The sequence below is a fragment of the Canis lupus genome, chromosome 28, assembly GCF_048164855.1.
Source record: "Canis lupus baileyi chromosome 28, mCanLup2.hap1, whole genome shotgun sequence".
Lineage (NCBI taxonomy): Eukaryota > Metazoa > Chordata > Mammalia > Carnivora > Canidae > Canis > Canis lupus.
This window is the reverse complement of record NC_132865.1, coordinates 30,976,598-30,990,354: the sequence shown is the minus strand read 5'-3', so window position 1 is coordinate 30,990,354 and position 13,757 is coordinate 30,976,598. Positions and strand designations below refer to the sequence as shown.

The following is a 13,757-nucleotide window of genomic DNA, read 5'->3' as shown; positions in this document are numbered from 1 at the left end:
TCCCTCCGTGCCGGCCGCGCCGCTCCATTTCCGCAGTGCTGGAGCTGGTGACGTGGGCACTGCGAGCCGAGCGGCCGCGGCCTGGCCGGGCCCTGTCCGCCGCCCCCGCCCCGGGCGGCCCTGCAGCTGGGGGCCGCGGCAGCCGCTTGCGACTTGGGACCTGGGAACCGTGTGACGGGAGGGGCGGCCCGGCCGGGGGTCACCGGGGCCTGACGTGGAGGACTGCACGCCCCGCCGCGGCCCCTCACCTTGGGCCTCCTCGCCGCCCTCGAGAAGGAAGATGGGAGGCAGATGAGAGCAGAAGGTGATGGGAGGAGGCCCTGGGCTCCCCGGTCAGTCCCACCTTTCCCAGCCTACACGCACCTGTCAGGGGCTGGGCAGGGTGCTCCTCGCGTGGGACAGGCGGCTGAGAAGGCTTCAGAGAAGGGAGCCTTAAAGGGGAAAAATTGTTTGTTTGCTTGTTTGTTTGTTTTAACACCCTCAAATCCCAAGTCAGAGTTAGTCGTGTTCCATCGCTTGGCGGCCGGGGAATTCCTTTCGAGGTCATTAAAGCGTGAAAGTTGTGTCGAGTTTGCCACGTGTAAACTGGGGTTATTTGGGAGTGATGCAAGGCCGGCCCGTGCTCTGCGTGTGCCTGTGTGTGTGTTGGGGGCACTGTGATTTCTTGGATGTATCAGATTCCGGGTGGCAACTGTCAGTTTTCAGGTGACACGATAGACAGTCTGAAGCAGAAAGGAATTCAGCGGTTCTCACTTGAGATAACATCAGAGTATATTTCGCAGATCAGTCAACAAACTCGTGATATATTTTTTTAATACCTGTGATTTTGGCATTCCTTTGAATCTAATAATAAAACTAAAGCTTGTTCAAGTGTTGTAACTATTTATATACCAGAGTCTGGTTTCAGTGAGGACTCTTGCACAACTTTGGACCATTTGCACAACTTTGGAAATGTAAGCAGCCGCTTGTGGTTGCACTAGTGATGTGGCGAATTCAGTAAGTAACACAAGAATCACGTTGATTGTTTATTGCCGGCTCCTAGAAAAACTTGCTGCTGTAAATACAGCTTTTTAGCAGGGTTGTTTTTTGTTTTGTTTTGTTTTTTTTGTTTTTTGTTTTTCCAGGCGTGCCTGTACAGAGCCTGGATGGTTTTCTATGTAAAGTCTTGGGTAGAGCAGTGTTTTGCAGATGTTTAGTGGCCAGCTTATGTACTTTAAAAAAAAAAAAAAAAAGCTGTGGCATGTTTTAAAGGAGAAGGAATTGGGTCTAAAGCCCACTGGAAAATTTTTATTTAGGCAGTAAACCCAAGTTGGAGAGGGAATTTATGTTAACTATGATATGAATATGTTTGAGAAGTACAAAGAAGGGTGGGAATAGACTTAGCAGTGGTGAAGATGCAGATTTTCCGCTTACTTACTGAGCATCTACTGTGGGTAGGGTATTGTGCTGGGAGTACTGGAGCTACAAATCACGCAAACTGGTGCTCTGTGCTCCTGGAATTTGCCCTCATTGGAAAACAACCCCCAGGCAGTTTATAGGGAAGACACTCCTTTCTTGCCATTGCTATTGTTATCACCTAGGTTCAGGCACTTGATGGCAGACTGTATACAGCAGTACTTTCTTTCCACTCCAGCCCATGTAGTTTCCTGTCAGATTAATCTTGGTGATACCTGGCTCTTAGGAGACTGGTCGTCTGTTCACGTTCTTTAGTTTCACCTTCCAGGAACTCCATTATTTTAGCCTCTGTTTTCTTTGCTGGCCTTCTTTCCCACTATTCCCTACCTTCTGCCAGTGAGGCTCAGTGGCTGATTTCTGTGCTTTTTCGTGGTTCCTTCTGCTCCCTCTGCTTAGAGTGTCTTCTCGGTGGAAATTCTATCAGTCCTTCAAAGTTTAATCCAGGTCTTCCATAATGCTTTCAAAGTCAAAATATATTAAGCTCTTTTGATGTGTTAGGCTTTTTCTGGTATCCTGGCTAGCAGTGAGTACTACTCCTTTATCTGGATGTATCATACTTTGTATTGTCCTTATATTAATGCCAGACTGCTTTATAGATTCTTGTGTAGACGTCTGTATTCGATTATATACCTCTGGAGGGCAGGAAAGATGTTTAATATAGCTTTGCATTTCAAGAAGTGCCTAGTAGAAGGCCATGTACATTTAATTAAATTAATGAAAGCATAGCCAAACAGTCCACTATGTTCATGTTTATATACATTAAAAACTTAAATATACAATTCTGCCGCTGACTTGGGCCAAAATCCTTTACCGTGTTTCCTTAATTCAAAATATATGCATAGTTATAAGGTACACCTAATGTTGTCTCCCCACCAAAAGATGGTATTAAATTAGTAGTGTGATATCCATCCTGATTTCTTCAAAAGTCATAGTATGAAAAATATGTGTCTTAGGGTGAAGGAAATTGCTACTTTTCCTTTTTATCACTTTCACTAGTTTATAATAAACTATCATTTTTAACCTTTCCTTTTTCTCTCAGTAATGAGATAAAATGAGAACAAATGTAAAAGTACCACGCACACTTTGTCTTTCAGACTTCCTGCTTCATAGAGGAGACTTTTTTTTTTTAAGATTTTATTTATTTATTCATGATAGGTACAGAGAGAGTGAGAGGCAGAGACACAGGCAGAGGGAAAAGCAGGCTCCATGCAGGGAGCCTAATGTGGGGCTCGATCCCCGGTCTCCAGGATCACACCCTGGGCCAAAGGCGGCGCTAAACCACTGGGCCACCCGGGGCTGCCCTAGAAGAGACTTTTAAAGACTTTTTACGCCATCATGGTGATACTGTTGAAATCTTTGTTTTCTTAACTCTAGGGCCAAATGCAGTTAAAATGCAGTTTTAAATTTTTTCATTGGTACTGCTGTCATGTTCCTGAGAAACTATTTAGGTGATGTGTCATTTAAATCTAGATATAAAGTGGAAATTGGTTTTTAACAAGCATGGCCTAATAGCATAACCAGACAGTTACCAAATACAGAAAGAGAAAAATTGTAATAAACCTGTTATTGTTGCTCCTAAAATTTTGGCAACTGCTTCCCATTCTAACTTGATCACTAGCCCTCCTTCCCCTTCTCTGCCACTCAGCTAGGCACACAAAAGCTCAAAACCAGTTGTGTTCTATCTGAAATGACCCTCTTGCCTTGCCCCCCACCCAAAAACGATGAAAGATTAGGTCAAAACTTTTCCACTTGACCAAGTCCTGTTCTTTTAAGATTGTTAACAAACCGCATTACTCCCTGCTGCATCATACTCATCCCCTCCACTCTTCCTTCCTTCATTGGTCCCTTTTCTCCCCACTCCCACACAGTTTTTTTCTTCTTTTTCTTAAAATCTTTTGAGGATATGGGACGCCTGGGTGGCTCAGCGGTTGAGCATCTGCCTTCGGCTGAGGGCATGATCCCAGTCCCAGGATCCAGTCGCGCATCAGGCTCCCAGCAAGGAGCCTGCTTTGCCCTCGGCCTATGTCTCTGCCTTTCTCCATGTGTCTCATGAATAAATAAATAAATAGATAGATAGATCTAAAAAGAAAAAATCTTTTGAGGCTAAGAGCTGTATACGAAAATAAATTTTTAGTAGTTAAGTAATGGGGCCCTTGGAGGAGGTGCTGCAAGCTTTACCTGGAAGATGATACTTGAGCTGAAATTGGAATGATGTGTAAGGATTTGCCAGGTGGGCATGTGGGAAATGTCTGGCAGGTAGTTGGAAGTACATGTGTGCCGTTCGATCAGACAATCTCACATATACTACTTCTTGGTGTTTGTTTTTTTTTTAAGTTAACTACTGAGCCTTAGTGGGAGCCATTTTACCAAAGACGGTGAAAGAGAGGGAAGGAGGGAGACGTGTGGAGTTGACACCAAGATCAGGTTTGCAGGAATGTGAAGGGGTGTTGAGTGTGTGTGTATGTGGGCGACAATAGGGGAGAAGTTGAAAGATCAAAAACCTACAACATAGAGGCAGAATCCCAGAGCACTTGGGGAAGAGTGGCATTAGATTCTCCAGAGCTTTAGAGCTGTGACAGAAGAACGCCTGTCTTGTGGGAGACACAAACTTGAGTTTCTTTAGGTTCTTGAGACTCACTTATGGTGGTTTCTTCTTTTTTTTTTTTTTTTTTTTTTTAAATAAAGATTCAGTGGCCCAACCCCCAGAGATTCTTACTAGGTCTGAGATGGAGCTCCTTGTTGCAAAACCTGAGGCCAGAAACATCAACCATTTTATTTAATCATATGAGCAAGTTTGTTAGATTATCTTCAGAAAACAAACTGGAAAAACAGAGAAATTCGAAGGTAGAAAAATTCCACTTATTTTATGATGAAATGTAGCCTGCATATGTATGTACATACTATGTATACTTGAATAGTTTTAAGGAACAGTAATGAATTACAACATATCCATGCTAAAGAAACACAGATCCTCATCACTTACTTCCTTTCCCAGGCTTCCACCAGCTTGAATTCTCTATTCTTCTCTTGCTTTTCTTCATAGTTCCGGAACTTTTGCATCTCTATATTGTTTCGTTTTGTCTGTTTTTAGGTGTATTAGTCCTGTTTAGTGAGAGAGCTAAAATATGTCTGAAACATACCTTTTAACATCATCTAGAATTTAGACAGTATAGTCTTTTTAAATGATTTTATATATTATTTGAGAGAGAGAAAGAGACAGCATGAGCAGGAGGAGCAGAAAGAGAATCTCAAGCAGACTCCACACTGAGTGTGGAGCTGGTTGCTGGGCTTGATCCCAGGACCCTGAGATCATGACCTGAGCTGAAATCAAGAGTCAGGTGTTTAAACTGAGTGCACCATACAGGTGCAGGTGCCCCTAGAAATATATTCTGGTCTACCTAAGTTGTTGCTTTATGCATGTTATTTGTAGTTGATTTTAGGATTTGTGACTAGCCCTTTTCCTTTTCTCTTTCTCTCCTAACTAGTTTGTTTGCTACTTGCTTCCCCTAACATTATAATTCTTGCTACTAAGACTTTGTATTGAATCATAGAGGCATGGTTGTGGTGGTCTCATCCTTTTTCCCTTCATCTCTCCTGATAAGCCTGCGTCCTCATCTCAAATAATGCCCCCCTCTCTTCTTTCTCAGTGCTCGTCCCTTTTGTTCTCTTTGACCGCTCCTGCTCCAACACAAAATGAGTTTTCTCCTCTCTCTGCCCCTCTGATCCCTCTTCCCCCATTTTATCTCGCCAGCTCTCCATTTCTTGCAGTAGCCAGTAATTTTGCTGGGTTTTTGAGGGATCCAAATTTTGCCAGCTCAGCTGTTTTCCCCCTCACTCTGGCCCAGCTGTGCTTGCTCCATTTTGTTATTTTTTCCTCATCCTGATCTGTGAGGCTGTGTCCTTTGCTACAAAAGATGCAACCACGTACTGATCTCCCTTGTCCCCCTTTCTAACTTTACTTTTTCCATGAAACTTTCCATTTGGTTCATCAGCCTTGTTTATTTGTAAGTTTTAGAATATATGCTGTTCTTTACTTGAAAAGACATCTGGCAAAAAGATGCTAGATTCCCTCTGTTGTCATTCACCTGTAGTCACCCCCCTTTTAATTCGTACAGTATATTTCAATGAAAACAACTTGGGTCTTATCCTTTTTGAGATGCTGTTTAGAAGACCTGCAGTGGGTCCTGGACATCTATATTTTTTTAAAAGCACTGTTTTTTAGTGGTAGTATGATGACATTCATCTGCAGGTCCGTCATGGGCCTTTGTGTATATTTTTCTAGAATGTATTTTTTATTCCTATTGTCAGATTTTCTGCTTTCTGGATTTTTAAGTTAATCTGTAAGTTATAGCCAGGCCGAATTTATATGGAATTCTTCATCACATTAGTTTTGGGTACTATATGTGCAGTAGGTTTTCATGAGCCATTTTTCAGACTTATAGTTTGTACATGGTATCAAAACTTCGTTTTTTATTGCTTCAAAAGATATTTGAGGTTACCATTTTATAGATGAAGAAACTGAGCAGTGTCGTTTGGGGCAATTACTTATGTATTTCTTCCCTTTTAAGTTTTTACTCTTCACAGCTATGATGTAGCTCTTTAGGTTTTCTCTCAGTTTGCTCTTCAAAATGTTCCAATTTTCGGGTGTGGCTGACAGTGTGTTTCTGGTCATATCTGAGAGAGAAGGGAAGAAAATGAATGTCGATAGATGCATACTGCAGTGAAGCTCTTGGAGCAAGACAGTGCCTGGCACAGAGATGGTGCTTCAGAAAATCATGAGTTTTGTGCTAGGTAGCCTCCACTGGGTAGGCTACATGCATTGGCTAATTGATTTCTTTTTGTTTCAAGAAAGATTTAATGACATTTATATAAAAATTTGTGATAGTTTTATTCCTTCAAATGGGAGAAAGAAGGTACATTTGTTTTGTGTTGCTACCATAATAAACCACCATGCGCTAGAGGAGCTCAGAGAACACAGATTTATTATCTTACAGTTATGTAAGTTCATGTACATGTCAGCATGTGTCAGAAGTCTGATGTGTTTCTCAGCAGGCCAACATCAAGGTTTCAGCAGGGCTGGGTTCCCTTCTAGAGGGATTCGAATTGCTCTTTCAGGTTATTGGTGGAATATACTTTCTTGCCACCATGGGGTAAGATCTCCCTTTTCTTGCTGGCTGTCTGTCATCTGGGTGACGCTCTCAGCTTCCAGAGCTCACCGCACCCACCTTCCTTGGTCCCTGGCCCCCATCCTCCATCCTCTGTCTTCAGGCCCAGCAACAGCAGGCCAGGTGTTTCCAGTGTTGGGTCTTTCTGACTCTTCTTGGGTCATCTCAGCTCTCTGACCAAAGCTGGGAAAGGTTCTCTGTGTGTAGACTTGTTTGATTAGATTGGATTTATCTGGATAATCCAAGATAATCCCATCTCAAAGTCTCATTTTAATCACATCTGCAAAGAGCCTTTTGCCATGTATAGGTTCTGGGGATGAGAGTGTACAGTTTTTTGTATGGGGGGAGTAGCATTATTCTGCCTACCACAGGGGGCTAAGGAGAAACTGTAAATTGAAAGTTTGAAGCAATATTAATTCTTGACTCTGTATACACCTTTATGAAGTAGGCACTGTATTAAGCTATACAAAGAGAGAACCCTGCTTGTTTACCTTAATTATAGTACGCATTATTTTTTTTAAAGCATGTACGCATATACTTAATCATTCCTGATGGTCTTGAAAAGCGTTTTTCCTCTGATTCCTCTTTAAAAGACTACAGTGTAGTGTAGTGAAGAATATAAATATACGGGATCCCTGGGTGGCGCAGCGGTTTGGCGCCTGCCTTTGGCCCAGGGCGCGATCCTGGAGACCTGGGATCGAATCCCACATCGGGCTCCCGGTGCATGGAGCCTGCTTCTCCCTCTGCCTGTGTCTCTGCCTCTCTCTCTCTCTCTCTCTCTGTGACTATCATAAATAAATTTTAAAAAATTAAAAAAAAAAGAATATAAATATACAACCAGGATATTTATACATAAAGGGCTTTTTCTAATGGTGTGGCTCATTGAATCTGAGCAGTAATAATTCACGATGAAGGCTTGATTTTACAGGTGAGGAAAGGAAGACTGTCACATCACAGAGCTAGTAACTGACTAACATTTGGAATTTAATCCCAAGTCTTTCTGACTCCAAAGTCCATGCTCTCCCATATCATATGTAGTTCTTGATTCCTACAAATTCCATATCAGATTTTTTTCTTTTTTTAAGATTTATTTTTTTATTCCAGAGACAGAATGAGTGGGAGGGGCTGAGGGAGAGAGAATCTCAAGTAGACTCCTGCTGAGTGACAAGTGGAGACATGGGGCTCAATCTCACAACCCTGAGATCATTGACCTGAGCCAAAATCAAGAGTCGGACACTTAACCAACTGAGCTGCCCAGGCACCCTGTATAGACGTCTTTTGTTGGCTTACCAACAACCGCTTGTTTTGTTGAGTTGCAATGGAAGTACATAGTCCCTCAGTCCCCTTTACTAAAACAGACATCACGTCCACTCATGCAAAATGGGTATAAAGGATAAGAAAATAGTAAAGTCCTGTATAAAACAAGAATAAAGTGTTTTCTCTGCCCCTTATCAGCTATATGAACTTGGGCAACATCTTTAATCTGCCTTGGTGCCCTCATCTATAAAATGGAATGAATATATGAGATAATATATGTCATAGTGACTTGAATAAGAAATGGTTACTAGGGCAGCCTGGGGTGGCTCAGTGGTTTAGCACCGACTTCAGCCCAGGGCATGATCCTGGAGACCGGGGATTGAGTCCCATGACGGGCTCCCTGCATGGAGCCTGCTTCTCCCTCTGCCTGTGTCTCTGCCTCTCTCTCTGTATCTCTCATGAAAAAATAAATAAAATCTTAAAAAAAAAAAAAGTCACATGCTCTACTGATTGAGCCAGCCAGGCACTCATGTGTGTTTTGTTTTAAACATGTTTTTTTTTTTCTTTTTAACAGTGTTTTTATTATCTATTTCTGACTTTTTTTTTGCATAGGTAAGAGTATGTAGACTGTGTGTATTGATTCTTTAGTTTTTGAAGCTAATTTTGTAGCCAGCTACTTGGTCAGTATGTGTACATACATATTCTGTGTGTGCTTGAAAAGTGTATTGTGTATGCAGTTGGTTCAGGGTTCCATACGTGTTCACCAGATCAGACTTGATATCTGTATATTCTTAATAGTGTCTTGACTTTTAGGGTAAAATAACATCTATTATGACAATGCTTTTATTTTTGTTTTGTTTTTAGTTTTGTCAGAGTGATTATACCCCCAGTAAATTCTAGGGATAATTGGTAAAGTGTGTATGGGCTCAGGTCTTTTTTTCTTTTTTTTTTTTTTTAAGATTGTATTTATTCATGAGAGACCCAGAGAGAGAGGCAGAGACAAGGCAGTGGGAGAAGCAGGCTCTCCACAGGGAGCCTGATGCGGGACTTGATCCTAGGACCTAGGGGTCATGAATTGAGCTGAAGGCAGCCACTCTACCACTGGTGCCCCCTGGGCTCAGGTCTTTGCATCTCACTGAAGAGTTATTCTTTTTTTTTTTTTTTTTTTTTTTTAAGAGTTATTCTTTGTCATTAAGTTATCCTCTACTTTTACATACTGTGAGGTTTTGTCTTGTTTTGTTTCTTATGTATTGTTTATTTGGTAGTGTAGTTTGGGGTTCTCAAGTGTTTTAATCTTTTTTTTTATTTTGGCTCATATTTGCTTAGTGTGTGTACTTTTTCATCATTTCTCCTTTTTTCTTTGGACCCAAGGGTTTATTTTTGTGCTTTGTTTAGGAAACAAATATTACAGATACAGTTGAAGCACTTTGTTATACTCTTCACTACTCTCCTAAATTTGGTGTTTATTATTTGTATGAAAGGTTTTAGATGATTACTACATATGTATGTGTGTATTTGTAAACAGTGCACAATTGTTTATATATTTTTTCAACTTTATATTGGAATTTTACTCAGAGTTTTTAGTTCAGCATTATTTTGGGAGATTTATCGGTATTCATACATTTTGTTCTATCTTATTGATATTAATTGCTAGATTGGTTTAATTTTAATTAAATTATGTTGGTTTAATTTTACTTATATCCTGTTGTTTGACTCTACCACAATTTTCCCATTCTTTTCGCCTAAGGAAATTTTAGGCCAAGTTGCCTGAGTGGCTCAGTCAGTTAAGCATCTGCCTTTGGCTCCTAGAAGCCTGCTTCTCCCTCTCCCTCTGCCTGCTGCTCCGCCAGCTTGAGTGCTCTCTGTTAAATAAATAAATAAAATCTTAAGGGGAAAAAAAAGAAATTTTAGGCTGGATTGTCTGTGGTGTTTTAAAAGACAGTATACTACGTGGATTATTTTTGTGCCTGCCTCCTTGAACATGTTTGCTAAAGTTCTGGAGATAAACCTTTGAGTGGAATTGTGGGTACGAGGTGTGCACATCTGCTTTAGCTGTGAATTTAAATCATTCTTCAGAGTAGTCATTCTTCGGAGTAGTTATCAATTAACTCTCATTCTTATTTTTTCACTTTTTTATAAAGCCCATTGTTTTTTATAAAGCCCATTGCTATTTTATTAAAAGATTCGGTCTGAGATGCTTTTATTAGGATAATTTAATCATTGATGGATGAATTAATTTAATTAATTTTAAGTGGAGCCCATTGCAGGGCTTGAACTCAGGACCCTGAGATCAATACCTGAGCTAAGGTCAAGAGTCAGACGCTTAACCTCTTGAGCCACCCAGGTGCCCCAGTCATTGACCAAATTGAATTAATTTATACTGTCAGGTCCCCACCCTTGCTCAGTCACATGGGCAGGGATCAAGGCATAGGTCGCAAGCATGCCCATTTGCCGTGGGCTTTTGGAGAGGGCAAGTACTATGTCCTGTTTTGGCTTACTATGCCCCACATAGGAAGCAATATGGTAGTCAGATTTCCCAAGCATGTGTAATGTGACCTATTCCTTGTAGGACAATGTGGAAAGAGTCTAATGGAAAGAAGATACTTATTACTAATTCTTATTGTGCACATGAACAATTAACTAAAATTCCTGAGTTTCCTACTTGTAAAATTAATATATTACCTGCCAAGTGTACCCTATAGGCTTGTTCACCAATGCTATACGTTTTTGGTTTTTGTTCTTTTCAAACTTTATAGCTGTCTTTGAAATTCAAGTGTCAGTAATTTGTTTCCCTCCATTTATTTACAGTTGATATGTCAGCGTAAGTGGTGTATTCATGCTTGTTCTGCTTCCCCCAGTGTTGTTAATATCGATGAATGACTCCTCCTTTAGCACTTGTCCAACTTTAGTAATAATTCCTATGCATCTAGGATAGAAGGCAAATACACTTGATCCTGAATGACATGGAGATTAGAGGCACCAACCCCCACAAAGTCAAATCCACTTATAACCTTGACTTCTCAAAAAGTTAACTACTAATAGTGTACTGTTGACTGGAAACTTTGCCAATAACATAAACAGCCGATTAACAAATATTTTCTATGTTACATGTATTATTTACCGTATTCTTACAAAGAAAGTAAGCTAAAGATAAAAATGTTAAGGAAACCATAAGAAAGAAAATACATTGATAGTACTCTACTGTATTTATTGAAAAAAAAATCCATGTATAAGTGCACTTGCACAGTTCAAACCCATGTTGTTCAAAGGTCGACTGTAATATGTTAATCTAATTCCTCTCTGGTTATTTTAGCTTAGACAACACTCTTGAAAATTTTCCAAGAGCCTAGTATTTGTAATTACAATATCTTGATTAGTGCAAGGACTCCTTTGCTTGCTTGTTCCCTTGGTGAAGTTCAGACCTCTTCAACTTCTATTTTCTCATCTGGAAAAGACAGCAGGAATGCCTGGCTTATATCTATCTCACAGGATTTTTGTATTTGAAGTGAAAAAAATGTGTGCAGGTACCTTATTGTAAGCTGCAAAGTGCTTTATTAATAGTAATATCTTAGAGATAATTTTTCTGATTTGTTGAGCATCTTTAAGTTAGTGAGGGAGGTCTTGTCGATAGAAAAAGCTATTCATTTTGCTGACTGCGAACTGTAATTACTTGGGTTGAAGGAATAAGATCACATATTAATCAGCAAAATGGCAATTCTTTGATCCTGAGATTTTCTTTGGATTCCATAAAGGAAAGTTATTTCCTATCTCAGATAATCCTCACAGGCCACTTGAGATTGAGAATAATATCAAGTAGGAGGTGCCCTTTTTCACTAGTCTTCAGGAAGGATGTATTAAGATCAATAATTGTTTCCTCGATTTCTTCTGTACCCACTTTTGGTACCTTGAGATACCTCTCTTGATTTTGAACCCCCTTGGAAAGAGGCAGGCTTTTTTAGGTCTACAGAAGTCTTCAGTATAAATGAATCTGTTGATCAAAGGTAATCTTTTTATCTCTTTGGAGAAAGTATTGTTAGTTCAGTTTAGTCTTACTGTTTCAAAGGTCAAAGTAAAAGTACACGTTTCCAAAATCATTGATGGTCAAGGTTTTACTTCACTTGGCATAAAAATTAATAAATAGAGAAATGAATTAATTATAAATTAAAGCAATAATTGTGATTTATAATATAATACTTGGTGAATTGATTCATCTGCCTTTTAAGTAAAGGTTGTATAAGTACTTGTTATATTTTTTCAATATAACCTTTGGTATAAGATGAAGAAATTCTCCTGGTTTACCAGCTAGACGGATTTTTAAGTGGTTGAATAACTGTATCCATAATGGGCTGCCCTTGTAGGCAAGCTGGAGGTAGCAAGCTGCTGCTTAGTCCTGTTTTTTTTTTTACATTTCACGTTAGTAACAACTTGGATAAAATCCAATTTGATTGAGAGAGCTAATTTGTGGATTATACCAGATAGAATCCAAAATGACCTTGACAGGCAGAACAATTGGCTAAATTTAGCAAAATGTAAATTAATGAAATTGAAGCCTTATATTTACTTTAAAAACCATCATTACAGGGACACCTGTGTGGCTCAGCCAGTTGAGCATCCGACTCTTGATTTTGGCTCAGGTCATGTTGATTTCTTGGTCATGGGATGGAGTCCTGCATTGGGCTCCACCCTCAGTGTGGAGTCCACTTGGGATGCTCTTTCTCCGTCTCCCTCTGCTGCTCCCCCTGCCCATGCACACGTGTGCTCTCTCTCTTTCTCTCTGAAATAAATAAAATCCTTTCTAAAAAGTAAAACAACCATACAAATACAAGATGGAGGTCAACTGGTAAGTAATATATATCCAGCTCTTAAAGTTTTACATGACTTGGTTCAGTATGAGTCAGATAAGTAAAAAAGCCAACAAAGGAATAAATGTGGGCAGTCCGGGTGGCTCAGTAGTTTGGCACCGCCTTTGGCCCAGGGTGTGATCCTGGGGACCCAGGATTGAGTCCCGCATCGGGCTCCCTGCGTGGAGCCTGCTTCTTCCTCTGCCTGTGTCTCTGCTTCTCTCTGTCTCTCTCATGAATGAATAAATAAAATCTTAAAAAAAATTAAAAACAAAGGAATAAATGTGATGATGGTTAGTAAAGGTATAGTGTACAGATGAGGCAGGTAATAATTCTACTCTACAATTCAATTATGGAAACTTGTTTCAGAGGGGTATCTACACATTGGAGTCTATGCTCAAGAGACCAATAGTACGAGGGCTATATCAACCATGACACTGTAGGAACAACTCAAACTTTTTTTTTAATTTTCCCTCCCCCTACCCTGATACAATGGAAACATTTTAACCTAAAAAAAAAAGAGAGAAGATTTAAAGGAGCATGTAATAATGACTTTTAAATAGTTAGGTGACTGTCAAATACAAGAGACTTAAATCTACCCTTTTTGAGGGGATCCCTGGGTGGCTCAGAGGTTTAGTGCCTGCCTTCAGTCCAGGGCATGGTCCTGGAAGCCCGGGATCGAGTCACACATGGGGCTCCCTGTGTGGAGCCTGCTTCTCCCTCTGCCTATGTCTCTGCCCTTCTCTCTCTCTCTCTCTCTCTGTGTGTGTGTGTGTCTCTCATGAATAAATAAATAAAATCTTAGAAAAAAAAAAAACTACCCTTTTTGGCTTTTCATAGGCAGAACCAAAACCATGAGTAAAAGAGATTTGAACTTCGTATGAAATGGAAGGAGGGGACACCTGGCTGGCTCAGCTGGAAGAGCATGCAGTTCTTGATTTCGGGGTCATGAGTTCAAGCCCCACATTGGGTGTAGAGATTACTTAAAAACAAAAACTTTTTGAAAAAAAGAAAGAGCTTGTTAAATTGTGAGTTGGTT

The 13,757-nt window shown here is 40.2% G+C and overlaps 1 protein-coding gene across 4 annotated transcripts in view; it reads left to right on the top strand.

Moving 5' to 3' along the window:
• The window catches only part of RAB2A (RAB2A, member RAS oncogene family), a 92,245-nt gene that overhangs the window by 467 nt on the left and 78,021 nt on the right, over positions 1-13,757 (top strand). The window contains exon 1 of one of the 4 annotated variants that reach the window (XM_072804533.1): positions 40-304. The exons of 2 other annotated variants lie outside the window; for them this stretch is intronic. In XM_072804533.1, the coding sequence (XP_072660634.1) occupies positions 292-304 (13 nt within the window). In that variant the 5' untranslated portion in view covers positions 40-291. Of the gene's footprint in view, positions 1-39; positions 333-13,757 lie in introns of those variants that run through there. One more of the 4 variants, XM_072804532.1, reaches the window with a different exon arrangement.